The sequence below is a fragment of the Venturia canescens genome, chromosome 8 (genome assembly GCF_019457755.1).
Source record: "Venturia canescens isolate UGA chromosome 8, ASM1945775v1, whole genome shotgun sequence".
NCBI lineage: Eukaryota > Metazoa > Arthropoda > Insecta > Hymenoptera > Ichneumonidae > Venturia > Venturia canescens.
The window spans coordinates 22028931-22048778 of record NC_057428.1 but is presented as its reverse complement, the minus strand read 5'-3'; the positions used below and the strand labels follow the sequence as shown (position 1 = coordinate 22048778).

Genomic DNA, 19848 nt, shown 5'->3' with positions numbered 1-19848 from the left:
CACCAAAATTGTTAGTGTAGTAAAGAAGTTTATTGGATTGGCTATACTGATATCTTGGCAACATGTCCGCCTAGATTTTCTTGAGAAAAGTCAAAAAATGGAATGTGACACCATTGACATTATTACGCACGGTGAATCTCATTGTTTTTCGACATTAGTCGTTTAAAATAGATAAAAACTAAGAACACAAATGGTCCACAAATTTCTTAACATTTTTACTGTAACTAAATCCGCCCATATTCTGCCAAATAAAGATTTGATATAGAATGCAAGATAAGTTTAATTGACGAGCGAACGAAAGCTTTTACAAAGGATATATATATACTGACGTTTTCTCGTGTATACTCTCACCGTGAGATTTTGATAAACACTTTCTTGTGTAACAGAGGGAAAAAAATCACTCGAGCATGTAGGTATTTTGTTCGTCTGTTTTACACACGGCGCCCCAACAGTTGGAATGTTTGTAAAACAAAAGAATGGAAGCCACAAACGTGACCAAAGTGTTTGACGATGACAATTTTCCCGAAAATAGATCGGGTCTTGGCAATGATGTAGAACATTGCAAAAGTTACGAAAACGCGGAAATTCTCGTTCTTCGTACGAACAATAATTCGAGATGTGGAAAAAACGAATCGGAAAGAGAAAGTATCAGTGGGACAGAATCGTTGGAGTTAATTTCACCATTGGAAATAATTGAAACACCTGAAGAAGAAAAACGTTCTTCTAATTTTGCCTGTGATTCCCATGAAAAGTCACAACGAAATGGTGAATTTTCATCGAGCACCAATGGGACAGAAATAAAAAATAGTCCTGTGCATAATTCTCCGGCGCCGTTGGCATTCACCATTGATTTTGGCAATAACAAAGAAGTGGACACAGCCAGATATCAAAATTTATTTCAACGATACAATGCCAGACACAGAAAAAATTTATCCACTTCTAAGGTATATAAATAAGAGCTCTGTTGTCAATATTTTTTTTTCTCTATAAAAAAAAAGTTGACATTCCATATATAACGATACAAAATATTCTTTGCAGATTGAAATGAAACAAAAAAATGTACCTATCTCTACTTCCGCTAATTTTTCACCCAAACAAAAAGCTCCGAGTGCTCATTCCGAGGGATATTTCAGCAGCGAAGATGACACTAGGCGCAAAGCTGATAAATTGTCTCAGAAATTGAAAGAACTTGGTAAGATTGCATTGAACGACATACCTGTATGAAAAGTAACAAAAATTAATCGTGTCTTCCATCAAAATGATCAAGACTGTTGCTGTATAGAGCTATGAGTCATGACTAAAACATCCTTGGATGATACACGAGTAGCTCATGTTGAAACTCATTAGTATTCAAGAAAGCAAACCTTGTGTGAATCACAACTGTTAACTTCCAAATAACCTACAGTGTCACACCTACTCTAGCTGTTTATCACTGAACAGCAACATATTTGGCTTACAACGAAAAATAATTCTCCATTGTAAATTTATTTGAAGGGAACAAGTGATATAAAAAAAATATAAGTATGAGAAAATGCGTAATATGTTTTGAGTTAAACTTACAATGGGGAACGATAATATTTGTAATTACTTGGTAACTGAGCAATTTTTTTTTTCCCAGGTCTCAGAGCTCCGGGAAAATCTCAGGGGGCAATGAGAAAAAGTGATGCGATGTCGAGGTCATACAACGAGCAAACCCAGGCTGAAAACAGTCGTGAGAATTTGTCACTGGAATTGAACAACTGTTCACGGCCGAATGCAAGTAATTTCAATCAGATGTCGTATTCAGCAACGATGAACGATCTGAGTGGTTTGCAACGTGGCACTTTTGATGTCGACAATGATGACAACGACGTCGAAGATGTGAACGAACGAAAAAATCGCGTGCAATATTCACCCGAAAAGAAATATACGAAGAATATCGAGTACATCGAAATCAATCACGATTACGAGGAAAAGGAATGTCTCGACGGATTGCGCCAAAATTCGTGCGAAAAATTGTCGAACATAAATTGTAATTTCGAGTACTGCAGATCAAACGAATTTGGTTATTCCGATATTAATCAAAGCGCCATGCAAACTTCGAGTGTTAGTTTTACTGCTGGGACTAACGCTGACGATTCAGAAAAAATGAATCTCGATATATTTAACGTGAGTAACGCCGATGCTGGCTCTGATGACACTGTTAGCGAAGCTGGAACTTATACAATTCACAAAGATTACACGGATGAAGAAAAAGCTAGAATGGACATCGACAAAGCTTTTAGCGTTGGTGTTATCACGGAGCGAGAGAGTGAAGAAAGTTACGTTCATCATTTTAAGGTACCTTTTCTTCCATTTTTCTTAGTATGATTCGATGGGCCAAGGCCAAATGAACTCCTTGTACTTTCTTCATTCAGATTTCTGTGTAGAAACAATGACATGTGCCTGTTCACAGATGACGAATACTCGGGATACGAATACCTGGATCTCTGAATGGGCGACACAAGTCGCGGAGCATAATTCTCTTCCTCCACCGATCGGAGGTTCGACAGGACGGACCCCACCCCTCACACCCTCCAAAATTCCATCACCGATTTATTCTCGATCACAAAGATCAAGAAATCGATACGTTAGTTTTTTTCCTCCTATCAATTTTCACATTGCACAAACAAACGAAAATGTATTATTTTACATTAATTTGTCAGAGAATAGTGGAATCCTGTAACGAGCGAATCCTTAAATTTTCTCAGGAACAAAGTGACAGCAGCCTAGATATGGAAACTCATTTGCACATTAAGGAGAGACTTGGAACAGGGTTGAGTCAACATACGAATCTGATAGACTCGGGTGGAGAATCAGACGAGGATACGAGCAATAGTTACGTAACTCCACCCTTGAGTTCTCAGCGTACACCAACACATGGACCTTCCCTCGTGCGTCGCGGAAGTTTAAGTGAGACTCTGTTGAAGAGAGCAAATGCTAACGAGCCACGACGAAGCATGCGTAAATACGTGGAGAACAAGATTAAAAAGGATGATAGCGCTACAAAAAGTCCGTCCCACGCATTGGCTTGCCTTCATTTGGAGCGAAGTAGTTCGCTAGACAGGTAACGTACATAAAAATGAAATTTCTATTAATGATTACCGTGCATTTGAACACGGAATTTAAATGAAACTTTCATTATTAACAGAAAAGAATATACGTCAGACACCGCTGAATCCAATTCGTCCAGAAAAAGTAGCTTGAAAAATTATACTGAAGAAAACTTCAAGCATACCAGCAGTCCTATATTTAATCGCTTAAGGCCATCCACTCCGAAGCTTAACAACAGTCCTATTTTAGTGCATAAAGAAATCTCAACGAAAGTCATCAATTCACCGATATTGGACAAAACGAAAAACGTCCAAAAAATAAGCGCTCAGTCTCAAAACGTCGGATACTTTACGTGCACGGAAAATAGGTATTGTAAAAGAATGAACGATCGTAACGACATTGTTGATTTTGTGAAAAAAAACAAATAATAATAATGAATCAATACAATTATTTCTTGCAGTCCATATATGCTGCGAAAATCCAACAGTACGAGCAACTATCATGACGAAACGTCGTTACATCGTAGAAAAGAATTAACGAGCAACGCAGGCGGTGCTTATCATAACAGTCCGACGTTTCAACGAAGCGAAAATATTCAACGATCTTCGAGTAACGCCAGTATAAGAAATACAAAAATGAAGAGCGTTTTGACGCGACGTAGCAGTTTCAATAATGAAAACGATCGATTGCTCTTGCCCAAGGGAAAATTCAATCATCCCGGTTCGGACAGCAGTAGCGAAGCTGGTGAATCACCATCGATCAAACCCGCAGCAGCACCTATTTCTTCAGGAATAAAACTCAATCGCGCGTTCAGTATACGGAGAGGTCGGCTGAGCTGTGAATCCGACACTACACCCAACACAACTCCTGAGGAACGTCGAAGGAAAGGACAAACTGAAATTAAATCGGCTCCTTGCTCAGCGAGACAAACGAACCATTATCGTGCGCGTACCAGCAGTGCCGGAGCGAATAGCAAAGACGTTTTTAAAAAACCAGAACCTCCCAAGCCCCGAGCACCCTCAATATCGCGAACTGATACTGGAAGATTCAGTGTTAGAGGATCCAAAACTTCCCACGTAAGAAAAAAAAAAATATCGCATTGTATTTATAGAAAAAAAAGTGTACATTCGTTTAATGTCTTTTATTTTCATGATTTTTAAGGCCACACCCACTTCAAGGCCTAATCAGAAATCGAGCAGTAAAGATTACAAGAAATCAACCAGGAGCAATTCTACCCTTACTTCGAAGGAAGTGGAGTTTCAGAATTGGAAGAGACGAAAAAGTTATGATCCCATGAAAGCGGCTGCCGAGGGTAAGAAAAAAGCAGATGGTCCTAAAAAGCAACACAGCGTTGAGAACGGTTCCTCAAGGTAAGAACTAGATGAAAGCACCAACGAAAACATCTTTAATAGCTCGATATTGCTCTCATGTAATTATTGCTTTTCCGTTCCGTAGTCGCGATAATTCGGTCCTCCGTTCAGCGAGTTTTCATGGAACACGTGGAACTTTGTCTCTAGCCGACGATTGGTCCGACAACGAACTCGATTTCAACCAGAGAGATGCTCAGGCCCCTCCGCCATCGAGCCCTCAATTGGTAATGGAAAAAATTCAATTGATTTATTGAATCAATAAAAAAAGATTAATGGTTTTATAATAGATAATAATTTTTTGGATATTTTCAGGGCAGTGACAGCGATCTTGAAACTGCCTCGTATCTACAAACAACTCACAACGTCATGTCCGCAATGTCGGCAAGGATTAATGTTTATAATCCGGTTGATTCCGGGGGTGAAAGCGATGAGGACACCAGTCACAGTTTTCGTCAGGCTACGAACAAAATAACTCGTGATGTTAGCGACACTGAAACCAGCGACGAGCCGCAAGCTGCTGCGCAATCGCCAATTACCAATACGAAATATAATCGAACATTCAGGTAATAAATTGTCATTTGAGAAAGAAAAAGTGTATCCAATGAATAAAATTGACTTGATTACTCTTTATACTTTGTTACACAGCCTCCGCAGAGGAAGACTGGAGCCTCAAGAAGCAAAACCATCTAACATTGCCACGACGAAAGCCAAGACTGTTGGAGCGAGTGGTGCAAAAGGAAAAACAGAAACAGTGCCAAGTATTTCAAGGACTGATTCAGGACGTTTCAGCATGCGTTTAACAAAAACAGTAAACGTGAGACAGTTTTCCTCGAATCTTATATGCAAATAAATTTATGAGTATCTTTTTATCGATGCATTATTTGTTCAGATCTCGAAACTTAAACCAAAAGAAACAAAAAAGCAAACGTCAAATTCACGAGAAGTGGAAATGCAAAATTGGAAGCGTCGAAAGAGTTACGATCCAATGAAAGCGGCGATGGAAGGAAAACGCAAAGCTGGCCTAGCAAAAAGAAACGTAAATGATAATTCTTCTTCCAGGTAAGACACATTTACTCATTTCATGGATATTTATTATTCTGACAATCATTCGCATGTGAACGATGGAAATAAAATTTAGTGTTAATTCGACTGTATTGTTGGATCTTGTAGCGATCGAAAATAGTGATAGTCTTCAATGGATCAATTGGTATGATAAAGTTACGTTGCCCTACGTGCTTGAAGCCTCGACTGGTTTTCACATTTTATATGCGATTTACTTATCAATTTCTAAACTGTTTTTTCGAGCATTTTTCCTTTTTTTTTTGTAGATGTTTGGTTTTTCACGTTGTGGTGTTGTGGTTGAAAATATACTAATCGAGATATTTCGCTTGTAAAAAAATTGCTTCGATGCCATTGTCACATTGTTACAGCACATTTTCGAGCAAAAAAAAATTTCTGCACTACGGCTGAGCTATGATTTCCTAGATTCATTATTTTTCTTTCTTTCAACGACAATCGTTCTACAAATGATGTACAAATGTTTTGATTCAGAGTGTGCCCAAAGGAATATTGTTAATGAAAGAAAATCTTTCTTTCAATACTCAATCAATATTTTTGTGGTTTCAGTCATGTGTCAAGATCTCAAAGTTTCCATGGACCAACAACTTTGGGGATAAGCGAGTGGAGCGATGAGGATATTTCGGCATCGGCGGACGAGGCCCAAATTTACTGAAAAATAACAATAAGGAACAACAATCTTATCCGAATAGTGAGAAAATTTTTTTCTCGGCTACCACAACGTGAGAACGATTATCTTTGACGGTGTTGATGAAAAAAATCAGATCTGATATATTGCCGAGAGGTTTGGTTAATTAAAGAAAAACCAAGACCATCGGCCACGTAGAAAATGTACAATTGGTCTAACAATCTTCTCATACTGAACGCTATAACAAATAGCCTACTCGTTAATCACTACGTAATATCTTCCAATGAAACGATATTAATGAAAAATTAATATTGAAAAATACTGCGCGAATAATTAAAATGTATTCTGCATGTGTCAAAGCATTGTTTATGCGAAAGCTTGAAAAAAAAGGTCAAAAGTTTAAGGTGCTCCTGAATTCTCATTATATCGCATCCGCGCAAGAATGAATATTGTTACTTGGTCCGAATAGAGCGAAAGATATTAAAGAAACATACGTGTACAAAAAAAATAAAAAAGGGAAAAACAAAAAATGAATTAGCTTAACGATAAACGCGCCAATTTAAACATAGGTTATTGATATTTGTATAAAATGGACTTTCATTAGTTATATTTTCGTATTTTCAGATGTGAATATCAATGGCTTTGTTTTCCTGATTGAAATATATATATTTTTTTTTTCAATTCATATTTAAAGTTGTATTTGAATCATGCACATTCAAACGACTCGGCTAAATTTATTTATTTGAATCCCATCACACGGTTCAAAACGTTAAAAATTTGTTTTGTTTTATTTCTATAGTAACGTTAAAGAAAGACAAGATCGATGAGCATAATTTAACTGTAATGTGATTTTATGTGCAATTTTTTTTCAAGTTATATTCCTTCTCGTTACACGATGTATTATTGATTTTGTAAAATCTGCGTATATCAATAAAAAATTGTTTCTTCATTCAAAACTGTTGTCACCCTTGGTGTTACGTGCATCATTGTCGATTTTTTGACGAAAATACAATTCATACGTTATATTATTATAAATAGCAACGGTGTGTTAAGTATTTTATCATTAATTCATTCGAATGTTTATCCATATGTAGTGATGGTTATTACCTTTTTCTATATATTTTTCAAACATTTATTTAGCTTTTTATAAAAAAAAGTTTTTAGAACGTCGGACTTTTGGTGATTCGCGAGCGGTAGCGAACTGTCACGTTTGCCTCATCACAAAATTCACAGATGGCAGCAGTGTTGCCAGTGTCAGTACAAATGTATTAGATTCAGTACTATTGCTCATTTTTTAGTACGCACGTACGACGGAAACGAAACTAGTACGACTTTTTTTTTCTGTCGGTACGTTCGATTTACCGACCGACTGGTGAAATTTGCTGCCTGCCCTCTATCTCATAACACGAAAATCTTATGTACAGCGTCATTTTTAACGGTTTTCTCGTTCCCGCCTGAACGTGTTTTTGTTTTGTGTTCATTTTCTTTCCATCTTCTGCCGATTCTCAAATCTTTTGGTTTATATAACTCCTGTACCTGTATAAGCATTTCATGAGTCATGAATAAAATTTAGCAAATGAAATATTAAAATAAGTGTGGAACTTCATCGTCGATATTCTATAGGATATACGTATCATCGGATTGTTTCACCTTAACCTAGCATCCTGCTTCCTGCTTTGTTGTTCTTTCAGAGTCCTAAAGGTAAATATGAGATGACAAGTTCGAGCAAGTTTTTGGTAGTCTTTTTTAATTTAAAATATAAGAAATATAATACAGTGCATAGCCCTAGTATTTATATTCAGATAAATCGATGAAGGTTAGAGCGGCACCTGATATGAGACTGACAATTTTCTACATACACTACTCCGTGTTTTTTTTCTCACTCAAGGGCTGATGAAAAGAGATAAAAAAACGCTCTATTAAAGACGATCAAATGAGTAATGAGACACTATTCAACAGATGTCACGTTTGAGTATGTAACAGTAGTAGGGGATTTGTCGGTGAAAGCCCACGCTTATCAATTTCAGATTCCCTTTTCACGATTTACGAAGACTACGATGGATCCGATTGTTCGAAAACGTTTAAGGGATAAGTCATGCTCAGATTCTTCGATCACCGATGACGAAGATACATCGCGGCAGAAAAAAAAATCCTCACGGTACCAATTACACCGAATTCCGAATCATATCGCAAACATTAATGCAGTGACATGATTTTTAGAGCACTCCAAAAATTTTTTCTTCTAGCTCGGTCAAAGTCTACAAACAGAAATTTAAAGAAGAGTGGCGGCAATCATTCGGGAAATGGCTGATTTGTACAGAAGATAAGAAACCTCGATGTACTGCGTGCAATAAAAATTTAGAGGGTGGATATTCCCATATTAAGCGTCATGCTGAAACGCAATTCCATATAAGGGAATTAGAAGTGGCTAGACAGACCCCTAAGCTTGATGTTATCTTTAAAAAGACAACTCAAAATGATCAAATGAAACAGAAGGCGAAGGATGCAGAGTTAAAAATGGTTATGTTTTTACACGAACATAATCTACCGTTTTTGCTCATGGAACATCTACCCTCTTTTGTAAAAAGCGTGTGCCCGGATTCAAAAATCGCTGAAAACGTTAAATGTTCCCGCACAAAAGCCACTGCCATCACGAAAGACTGCCTGGCGCCGGAAGCAAAAGAGGATATCTGTCGGCGTTTAAAAAACTCAGTCTACTCACTCATAATCGATGAAACGACTGATGTCGGAACAAAAAAATCCCTTGCCATAATCATTCGCTTTTTCGATGAGATGAAAATGAGTGTAGTCGATAGATTTCTTGGATTGGTTCAAATCGAAAGTGCTACTGCCGAATCTATATTTTCAACAATATTGAAATGTTTGAAAGAAGTGGGAATCCCTTTCGCCAACATGATCGGCTTCGCTGCTGATAATGCTTCAACCATGATGGGCAAAACGAATGGAGTGCAAGCACGATTTCGGCAAATTCTTCCACATATATTCGTCCTTGGATGTGTATGCCACTCCTGCCATCTCTGTGCATCTGCAGCAGCGAATAAACTGCCTAAATCGATCGAGGATTTTGCGAGGAGTGTCTACAATCATTTTTCCAATAGTAGCAAGAGGACAGGAGAGTTGGCAGAGTATCAAACATTTGTGGATCTCAAGCCTCAAAAAATGCTTAGACCAAGCCAGACTAGATGGCTGTCGCTTCAGGTAATTTTATTTTTTATTTAACTTAATTTTGTTGAAATTTTGATGTTTTATTACTTCAAAAACTATTTCGATTTTGAACTTCTATAATTAACCTTATCATAATTCGTATTTTCGTAATAATGAATTTGAAATGAAAAATTATTTTTCTTATAAAAAATATAGAATAATTGTGATGTATGATGATGTATCTGAATCGTGTATTTGTAACTGAATCGCAGGCTGCTGTTGATCGGATTCTCCACCATTGGGATGCGCTGACGCTCTATTTTACAAATGCAGTTTTCGAAGACAATCTGCATTCAACAGAATCGATACTCAATTGCTTGAAAACTCCGGTGTACAAACTGTATCTCACCTTTTTATCATACACGTTGGAAAGTGTAAACAAATTGAACCTCGAGTTCCAGAGCGAAAAGCCAAAGATCCAGTCTTTGAATAAATCCGTCTCTGAGCTTTTCAAATCTATGCTCAAGAATTTTATGCAGCCATCATATGTCGATAAGACACCACTGGAGAAAGTGCTAATCAGAAATCCACACAATTTTTTACCGCTCAACGAAATATATTTCGGTGCGAAAGCTGAAATATTAATTTCCAAAGGAGCCATTGAAGCTGTTGAACTTCAGAGGTTCAGGACCCGAGCACTGGATTTTTATCTCGAGCTATGCTCGCAAATACAAAATAGATTTCGTTTCAACGATCCGATGTTGAAATATGTCGAAATCTTCTCACCGGAGACTGCATTAAATGGATCGATCCGAAGTATCATTGTTTCAACCACACTCAACTTTCCGAAGTTGTTTAACGAAAACAACCTTGAAGGATTGGATGCCGAATGGCGACTGTTGCCTAATGTGCAAGACATTAAGAAATTTGAAAATTTCGATTTCGCAGAATTCTGGATGAAGATAGCGTGTTTGAAAAACTCTCTGGATGAGATGATGTTTCCGAATCTAACAAAATTAATCAAAGCCATTTTATCTTTGCCTCATTCATCAGCTGCAGCCGAACGGACGTTTTCACAACTAAATTTGATGAAAACGAAAAGCAGAAATCGACTAGATGTCGATACCTGTGAGGCAATTTTGCATTCTAAAGCACTATTAAACGAGTCAACGTGCTATAACTGGCAACCTTCATCAACGTTGCAAGCAAAAAAACCAAAAATTTGATTTGAAGTCATTTTTATCTTCTCCTTTCTACTACTTAGTTTTTAAATCCTTATGGAACAAAAACGCGTGAAACGTGAAATATAAATTTATGAATTATCGGAAGTTGTTTGATGTATAGTGGGCTCATAGTCATAAGATAAGGTGATCCACATATATATGATAAAACATGTGTAATATGTTATGTAACATGTTCTGTGATCTCAACTCCCTCGGGAAAAAGAAATGAATATATTTGATATTTGATACTTCTAATACAATTTAAAAAAAACTATAAAACGTTTCATTCCTACATTATTAAATTTATTATCATACATTACCAATAGCTTTTTGTATGGATACTACGGAATATTTTTTACCACGTGGGTAATAAACACAAGAATTCCCTTTAGTACGGAACGCTTCCCCTCTAGTACGATTTGTAAATGGCGCTAGTACGCAATGAGATTTCAGACTGGCAACACTGGATGGCAGTATATTGAATTTCTTGGGTCGTTGATACTACACTCGATCGAGCAGAGCAAATGCGAAACGAAACTTTTATTCTCCCCTCTCGAACGTTTCTTTTTTCTCTATTTAATCTTGTCCTCGGCGGCCCTCGGCACGGAGGAATGGAGATTTGGTGAATTTTCGAGGGTAACGACGCGATCGTAAAATATTTCTGTTTTATGTATTAACATGGTCATGATTTCGAAAGCTGCGGTCGGTCTCGCGGTCGGAATGGCCGGAATATTCGTCGGTTATTGTTTTTACTTCGACAAGAAGCGTCGAAGTGATCCCGACTTCAAGAAGAAACTGAAAGAGCGTGAGTAATACCAATATCCATTTTTTTTCTTCTCTCGATCACGAACTCTATTTGTCGAGCACGTTTCTTTCGTTCTGACACTTTTTTCCTTTAAATACTCTCGAAGAAAAAATTTTCTTATTCCGTCATGAAAAGCGTTCTCAAGGAATCACGTGGAAAATCGATTCGTAACTGATCCAAATGTGTTTCGACAATTTTTTCAACACAACGTAACCCTCAAAATTGCTAACCGTAGCTATTGATAGAGAATTTTGGTAAATGTGAAGTATATTCGCAGGCAGGAAAGCTAGAAAAGCTGCTCAAAAAGTCAGCTCTATTCCATTGAACCTCGATGATCAAGAAGTGATTCAACGATTTTTCTTGCAAGAGGTAACGCACCAGTAACGCAACTATTGGCACCAGTGAAAAATCCTAATTTTTATTCTCCATTCATTCTTTCAATTTTTCATTTTTGCCTGCTATACAGGTTCAATTGGGAGAAGAAATGTTGGCGTCTGGAAATCTTGACGGAGGAATTGAGCATTTGTGCAATGCGGTAGCAGTTTGCGGTCAGCCGCACGAGCTTCTTAGAGTTTTACAAAAAACACTGCCTCCACAAGTATTCCATCTTCTTTTGCAGAGATTGCCTGCCGTTGGCCAAGTATTTATCATGTTCATCAATATTTTCTACTCTTTTCTCTGTAGACCTTTTATCTCTAATTTCCAACTTGTGTTTTTCAAATTGCAGAAACTTGCAACTCAAACCACAATGACCGAGGAAGATGTTGAATAAAATCGACCTGTGTCGATGTGTTGGTTATTTATAAATCAAAGGAATGTTGGTAATGGATATACTATATTTAAACAGAAAACATCAAAAAATACCAAATAACGAAAATGGAAAAAAAAATCTAAGAAAAATTTGACGCATACTCTATTATTTCGAGTGAGAATCACCATTGATTTAGGCCAGGCCTAAAATTACTGCGCGCAAATGTTTCTCGATCAAATACTCCAATATTCCATAAATTGTGTGAAATGATAAACATGAAAAAAAAAAACATCAGAAAAGCAACAAGTTTATAACAGCCGGGATGTAAATACGATTGCATGAGTGTTTGCGAAGTTTAATCACACTGAAACTGAGACAAGAAACAAAAAAAAAGGCGAGTTCAAGAGATCCAATGACTAATGTAAAACGTAATTGATCATTTTTGTTTTTTTATTAAAGATCCCCATTTTTGACTCCATACCAGTTTTATGTATATGTACATTTTACAAATAACATCCATATACCTTTGCTATCATATAATTAACATCGCATATATATATAATCTGTGAATCCGAGTACTATTGTTACTGTTTGACCAACAATCGCACGTGCCGATTCGTCAAATCATCACTTTCGGTAGACTGACCGATATTTCATTGAAACAATCTAATGTTTTCGGCCATGCAAATTTACGCATTACGAGTGCGTTGAAAATAACGGAAGTGAAATTGAACGGAACGAATGAAACCAATTTTAGATATATTTTTCGCCCAAGTGAACCAACACAAAAAACAAGATATTTTTTTCTTTTACAAGTATTTACAGGACATGACGATAATTAACAGTTGTTATGTACATCGAACATCGTAAGGATATTATCTGGGTCTTTTTTCGTTTGCACTTGACCGGAAGTCGCACAGATTTATCGAACTCGTAATTATTTTCAATTTCTGCTTCACTATCTGCCACTGAAGAACCACTATTGGCTTGTTATTAAAAGTTACGACGTACTGAGGATCTCGTTCCGTGCTCTCGACATTATTTCCAATGCATCCTTCACAATTAAACTCTTGGCAATGTCTTTGCCCAACTTTTCAGCCCCTAAAAGACTCATGCTACTGACTTTTCCTGGAGCTATACTGCAGTACAGACGTGGCTCACGATACGGGCATTTCCTGAGGGCGACGACAAATAGACGAAATTAATGAAAACAATGAAAGTATAGAAATTATAGGATTTTGTAAAAATGAAATTACTTGGGTGGCTCTCCATCGTCGTCCGGTATATAGAGCTTAGTTTTGAGAGTATCCTTGACAAGAGTCTGACCATCGAGGGACCACACAGCACCTGTGACAATGAGATCTTTTCCAAGAAGAGTTGTCGCAACTGCAACCGGTGCCGAACAGCCACCACCCAAAGTTTTCAAGAATGACCGTTCGCAAACACATCGCAGAGTTGTTTCAACGTCGTACAACGGTTCCAGCAATGATATTATTCTCCAATCGGATTCCCGGCATTCTACACCAAGAGCACCTTGACCAACCGCATACAACGTGTCTTCCGGCTCCAAAAGCTGTGTGCAATTTCATTTTCACAAATGTTGAATCAACCGAAAAATTAGAATTTGGGCCGTGACATATACCGCGTATTCACGAATCAACTTTTCATTATTACCTGACTTATCCGATCCTGCCAGCCCATTCGTTTCATTCCAGCAGCTGCCAAAATGATACCCGAATAAGGTCCTTCCTCGTCGTCCAATTTTTTCAATCTCGTATTCAAATTGCCTCTTATATTGAGAACTTTCAAATGCGGCATATTTCGGGCCAGTTGTGCGGATCTTCGGAGCGAACTCGTACCGATTACACTACCCTCGGGTAACGTCTGCAGTGTGTAGTTCATCATTTTTTTCGACATGACAACCGCATCCCTAGGATCTTCCCTCCTATGAGCAGCAGCATTTTAATATTTTACCCCTATCTATATTTCAAAGTTTTATTCCAAAATTAAAAAAAAAAATCGTTTCGATTGTGAACTAAAACAAGCATTACTTCAAAATAGCACCTAGTGCCATTCCTTCGGGCAGTGTAGTAGGCAAATCCTTAAGCGAATGAACGACGAAATCGACACCACCATTTTCCAATGCCAGTTCCAATTCCTCTGTGAACAGTGATTTTTCACCGATTTTTGGTAAGCTCTTGTCCAATATTTTGTCACCTTTGGTGCTCATGGTAACTGGTGAAAGAAGCAATGAGAAAAAATATAAATCAATTTTGAAAACAAAATATTTCGCATTATTCTTCATTCCAAAATCTCTTCAGCACAGGTAACTTACCGATTTCAAATTTTTTTTTCGGATAAATATCCTTGAGTGTGCTTATTACGAATCTGGTCTGGATGAGGGCCAACTAAAACACGAGATCGAAGGAACGTGATTGAACGATTATAAAAATAACAACAATAATGACTGAAAGCAAGGCGATTATAGCTTAAGGAGGGTGGCTATATACACTCGTCAAAATGATAAGAAATTGATCAAATTTGGTGATAATGTTCTTCAACATCAAGTGCGAAGACACCATTTTTTTCAAAATTTTCTTCTGCTTAGTTATCGAGTAATTACGCATTAAAGCAGATTTTTTATGCCCGAAATGTATACCTATATATATGAAAACGCTATGCTTATAAACTTGAACTTTCGTGATCAATTATTCGATAACTGTACAGAAGAAAAATCTTAAAAAATTCGTATTGTCAAATTTGGCCCTAAAGAATATATTTTATTAAATTTTATTAAATTCTTATCATTTTGAAATTTTTAATGTATTTAACATGGTTTAGCATAGCAACATTGTATCGTCGGTAGCCACCCCCCTTAAGATGATGGATCAGTTGGTAATCACAACCGTGAGTGTGAGAGAGATAGCTGCAAATTTTGAAAAGAAAATTTTTCCACATCGTTCGTCTGATCGAAAAAATAAAAATGTCATCGGATTTTTGCGATCGTGCTGCGTACGATGACATTTTTATTATTTTAATCGGACGAACGATGTCAAAGAGTTTCAATTTCAAAAATTCGAGGTGTGATTACCGACTGATCCATCATCTTAATATGAACTTTTTTCTTCAAACGTCCCGTGGAATGAAAAGTGTTGAGTAAGCATGATATACGAGAAACTACATGATAAGCGTCACGTGATATTGCGCGGTTTTATGTTTTTGAATTATTTATCCAGCATATAATGAGACGGAATAATTCGGCGGAAAATGCATTTTTTTTTACTGGCTCAAATATTTGGAAACGTACACGTGACTGCACGTCTCCCAGCATATAACCGACAGAAACGTGAAAACAAAAGTACGAGACGCTCACCTCACTTTTTCGCGATCCAACGCGTATTATATCCTGCTGCTCCAAATTCTCCATCGTTTCTTGCCTATTTTCATTCATTTATTCACGTCCGATTGTGGTTTTGTACTTTTCGATGGAATATATATGTATAGATGTAAATATATATTCATACACGCGGATGTATCTACATATGCAGCCGTAGCAGATTTTGGATACTCGGATTTACGTCACACACAGGGCAAACACTTTTATTTTGAATTATCTCCTTAAATAACAAGCCCATGCGTGCCTCAGATGAATTGTAGTTTTCGATGAAAAAATGCGCTTGATAAAAAAAACTCAACGAACTAGGTCAAAGACGCGAGAAACAACTTTCACTGAGAATAATGAAGAATTAGCAACTACACGAGAGGTTATGCCCATTCAACATAGAGCCATTTCTTTTCTTTTTATCTTTTCAGACTAGAAGGTAGATCGGCGCTTTACATAAACCAAATATAATTGCAATACTTTTATTTCGGAGTTTAAAAAAACTATAATAGGGTTTGTAGAATGGTGGAAAAGTATATTCGCGAAGAATAATTCACAGTCACTGTCACTGCAGCAGATTGTGAAGTTGGTTTTTTTTGCTGATTGACCTTTGAATCGGACTACATGTTTTTTTTCGTCGACGTCGCGATACTAATCGCCATTGTGGCTTTTTCGACGTGGATTACAAACGATAGGTAAAAGAGTCGAGGGGATACTGGCAACTGACGTCGAGCTGGTCGGGCAATGGCTGGATGGACATGGACTGTCTTTCGTCATGTAAGAAGAGTGGGGGAGTAAAAAAAGTAGAGGGGCAAAGACCTTGAGAGCGCGTTGAGATAAAATTTCGTAAATATTTTTTATTTATTCCTTATGACAATTTTGATGTCACTGAAAATACTGGGTATAATTTTTATATAGGTTTTTATATAATTGTACAATGTTATATTTTATCGTCATTTTTATAGATACTTGTCCATGTATATAATAAAGCGAGTGCGGAATTCAAATTACATTGAAAATAATCGTTAAAAGTTATGCTTAATGGATACTTCAAGTCAAATATTTCGTTCATATAATTGATGATATTGATGAAAAGTTTAACGTAATTTTTTTCTAATAATAATGTTTTCACCTTTTGTACATCCGGTGTACTTGATGGGTATTCCAACTTAATGGGTCTTAAGATCAAAAGTAGTACGATTGAAAAATAATAAAAATTTTTACGTAAAAAAGCCATCAGTCGAATAAATAAAAATAGTACAAATGTAAATAGAAGAAAATAAATTATACTTTTTATAATTGCAGAAATTATAATTGCAAGGTTATTCTTTATACAACAAGTATATATAAATAAATGTATAATAACAACAATAAAAATGGTAGTTTACCGCGTGATAAAAATGAACGATTTGTACTGTTAATAATAGCAGCGAGCACCGTTTTACGGTTTATCATTATAAAATACGCGAGGCGTGCTGATTCGTAAAATTCTCAATCATGACAACGCGTGCATAAAGAATGCGTTTTAAAAATAAATTGCACATTTATGCACGATACTGTGGGTCAGTTGATAATCTTTTCCGGCCAACCGGAAGTTTTTACTCTAGCAACCGGCAGGAATACATACGTGAAATTAAAGAATCGTGGGTGAACAACCAAACAGAAGTATTGACTAGCTTCAATAATAATAACAATAATAATAATGTAGCGTCTCGTATCGAAACGCAACGTTTTTTCGATTTTTATTGTTTCCCTGTGAATTGATGAATCGACAAAAATCTTACGTCCGTATTTACTGTAAATTGCAGCCGCTCTCATTTCTTGGTTCTCTTGAAGTCTGATGAATCTTTTCCTCCTTAACTGGTGGCAAATCGTGGTCCTTCTCTGGTTTGGCCGGTTTCGAACCGATCAACGTCCGATACGTGTCTTGATTCCATAATGGATGCGGTGATGCCATTTGAAAGTCAATCGGACTTACCAAACCAAAAGTTGCTTTTGTATCCAAGCTAGGTATCTCGCCGGATATTGTGTGATGATATCTGTAGCAATGACAAATCGATATTCCTTGAAAAAATAATGATATAGCAAGAAGATATATAATATCAGGTACTTCAAGGATTTGTTTTCAAAAGTCCAGTTAAAGTAGCGCTCTATAACGAAATAAAAAAGATCACGGAAAAATAGATAAGAAAAACAAATTGTTGTCTTTTTTTTCGTGATTCTTACATCAAACCATTTTCTCGATTGCACTTGTCAAGAGTGCGTTTAACAGTGGGTTCAAGACGTTTAAAGACGTTGTGTTGGTCAGGTTTGACTCTCGGTGCTGGACCTTTTGTCGTTGAATACGTTTTACAAAGAGCTTTAGCTTTGTTTAAACAGTTCTCACTTTCCTGTAGAGCTCTTATCGCCTCGCCACACTTGTCGGCAGCCAAAAGATCCTCTCCACAATAATTGTACGCCTAAAAACATATCGGCACTTTTTAATACACCTGTGACAATAAACGAAATAACGTTCTATAATTCGATGAAAAAATCATTGTTGATTTTGCTATCAATTTTTTTCCTCATCATTTTCCTCTTACGTAGGCACGATAGAAGGCAGCCTTAAGTTCCAAATAACTTATCCATTGGGCCGTTATTTCAGGCTTGAATGGGAGCAGAGTATTGGCCGCGTCGGAAAATAGCTTACTCGTCTCGTTCGCCAATGCGGATATTAAACTGGCATTGTGCTTCAACTCCACCGCTCTTGCAACTGTCACTGAAATTTGTACATTCTTATTGTTTTTATTTTCATTATGTCACCAAATATTCGCTCAAACATCGGTAATTTCGTTGACAACCTTCTTGCGCCTCTGCGGTACACTGATTGATATAAGCATTGATGACTCTGGGATCCATGTCGCTGCCTAGCATAGGTGGATTCGAGAGCTGTGGCAGAAACTCAGTCTGGACGAATGTAAATATTCCAGCCGCTTGTCTCAGTTTGCCATGAACCGCTTTGGCATCTGTCATTGCAACTCTGGAAAATTAGATGATTAATGTAAACATATTTGGAATAATCTTGAAATAAGAATTTTTTTTTCAAATCTTGTACAAGTACAAATTCAACGCACTCATCCTTAGCTGCAATCATTGCCGCGTGTTTCATGAACCAGAGTCCCACGTTTATGCTCATATTAGCTGCTTCATAAACAGAATCATTGCTCGAACTGTAAATCAACCAATTCATCTCAAGTAGAATAGAATTATTGTGTTCAAACACCATGTTTAACTCCAGAACCGCATATGTATTTAACTTGTCCGATAGGTCGAAGAACAATATTTATTGCAGAAACTATTTGTCAGATACTTCAGACAAGAGTATCAAATTGGTAGAACTAAAGTACCTGGTTGTCGATCCGAGCAAAGAATGCGTCCATTTGAAAACAAAAGCATTTCTTAGTTTGCTAGGATTTGGTCTTCCCACTCGTGTTGCTTGTTCTTCAGTAGTTTCAATTTCCCATATTAGCCCGTACAAAAGGCTCAAATAGGCAGCAAACGCAGGCTCTATAGCATCGCTTGTATTGTTCGGATTTCTGATAAGATCGAGCAGACGATTTCTTGATAACTTAAGATCGCTAGAAATAAGAAATTAAATAAAAAGAAACTAGATTAGCGATGACGTCTTAATACAAGCTGGATCATTAGACGTCGAGATCATTAAAATGTCATTGATGTAATGGGTTTTTAAATAGAATCCTGTCAAAAGATCGCCTGATCATACAATTAACTCAAATAAGTTTATCAGACGCTTGACGTCGTCAGAAAAACAAACCTGCAAATTCGTTTCGTAGTCTCGGTGGGTTTCTCGATTTTTAAATCAAAATTTTGATTCGTCGTGGCTTTCAAAACATTCCGATGAAACCAGTGTGCCATTTTCACTTCAAATTTTTAGTTAATGCACACCCTGAATTCTCGTAAAAATTTATCGCGTTTGATTATCAGTGAAATTTAACAGGATGACAGGTGGGGATGTAACATACAACACGCGCCACTGAATGCATACCATGCATACACACACTCCTTCCTCTCTGATTTACTTCTCTTTTTTGCACTCTTTCTGCACTGAGCACACTCTTTCTTGCGCATTTGCGCTTCAAGTTTAAAAAAGTATTATTCAGAGAAGAAAAACTCAGTGGCTGCACGAAACTCGCGTGCGACATCTACAATTTTTGTTTCATTGGGCGTTCTCTCGACGACGACAACTGCTAACTAGAGAATATTTTTTTTTTATTATATTGCTCTAATGAGAGTCAACATCAGAGAAGCTTTAGAAAAAAGAATCGTAATTATTTTAATTATTTTTCCGTCAATCAAAACCTTTTTAAATTGCTCT

The 19848-nt window shown here is 36.9% G+C and overlaps 5 protein-coding genes across 7 annotated transcripts; 3 read left to right on the top strand and 2 right to left on the bottom strand.

Annotated features, from left to right (window-relative positions):
- Positions 1–16: 16 nt before the first annotated feature.
- LOC122414399 (uncharacterized) lies at positions 17–7103 on the top strand. Of its 3 annotated transcripts, none has more exons than XM_043425638.1 (14): positions 17–131; positions 387–944; positions 1039–1192; positions 1619–2319; positions 2435–2608; positions 2730–3085; positions 3170–3439; positions 3533–4148; positions 4234–4442; positions 4528–4666; positions 4755–5005; positions 5088–5256; positions 5332–5501; positions 6069–7103. In XM_043425638.1, the coding sequence occupies exons 2-14, from the start codon at positions 477–479 to the stop codon at positions 6172–6174; spliced, it is 3783 nt and encodes a 1260-aa protein (XP_043281573.1). In that variant the 5' UTR covers positions 17–131; positions 387–476; the 3' UTR covers positions 6175–7103. The 3 variants fall into 3 exon arrangements, with proteins under 3 accessions (XP_043281573.1, XP_043281575.1, XP_043281574.1); XM_043425640.1 differs by adding an exon at positions 5613–5659 and having other exon boundaries at positions 30–944; XM_043425639.1 differs by adding an exon at positions 5613–5649 and having other exon boundaries at positions 31–944.
- Positions 7104–7301: 198 nt separating this feature from the next.
- Positions 7302–10790, top strand: LOC122414401 (zinc finger MYM-type protein 1-like). Its single transcript, XM_043425643.1, has 4 exons — positions 7302–7848; positions 8175–8305; positions 8394–9366; positions 9585–10790. Exons 2-4 carry the CDS (start codon positions 8205–8207, stop codon positions 10536–10538), a joined length of 2028 nt encoding a protein of 675 aa, XP_043281578.1. The 5' UTR covers positions 7302–7848; positions 8175–8204; the 3' UTR covers positions 10539–10790.
- Positions 10791–11038: 248 nt separating this feature from the next.
- On the top strand, positions 11039–12569 carry LOC122414703 (mitochondrial import receptor subunit TOM20 homolog B-like). Its single transcript, XM_043426236.1, has 4 exons — positions 11039–11340; positions 11618–11709; positions 11807–11980; positions 12068–12569. The coding sequence occupies exons 1-4, from the start codon at positions 11214–11216 to the stop codon at positions 12110–12112; spliced, it is 438 nt and encodes a 145-aa protein (XP_043282171.1). The 5' UTR covers positions 11039–11213; the 3' UTR covers positions 12113–12569.
- On the bottom strand, positions 12524–16205 carry l(3)02640 (porphobilinogen deaminase-like protein l(3)02640). Its single transcript, XM_043426235.1, has 6 exons — positions 15465–16205; positions 14427–14499; positions 14143–14326; positions 13766–14036; positions 13348–13664; positions 12524–13266 (listed from the first exon to the last, which is right to left on the bottom strand). Exons 1-6 carry the CDS (start codon positions 15540–15542, stop codon positions 13092–13094), a joined length of 1098 nt encoding a protein of 365 aa, XP_043282170.1. The 5' UTR covers positions 15543–16205; the 3' UTR covers positions 12524–13091.
- A 105-nt stretch (positions 16206–16310) lies between these two features.
- LOC122415462 (BRO1 domain-containing protein BROX-like) lies at positions 16311–19600 on the bottom strand. The gene is made up of 7 exons (XM_043427606.1): positions 19288–19600; positions 18860–19090; positions 18587–18682; positions 18314–18492; positions 18056–18231; positions 17700–17932; positions 16311–17512 (listed from the first exon to the last, which is right to left on the bottom strand). Exons 1-7 carry the CDS (start codon positions 19386–19388, stop codon positions 17266–17268), a joined length of 1263 nt encoding a protein of 420 aa, XP_043283541.1. The 5' UTR covers positions 19389–19600; the 3' UTR covers positions 16311–17265.
- Positions 19601–19848: the final 248 nt, after the last annotated feature.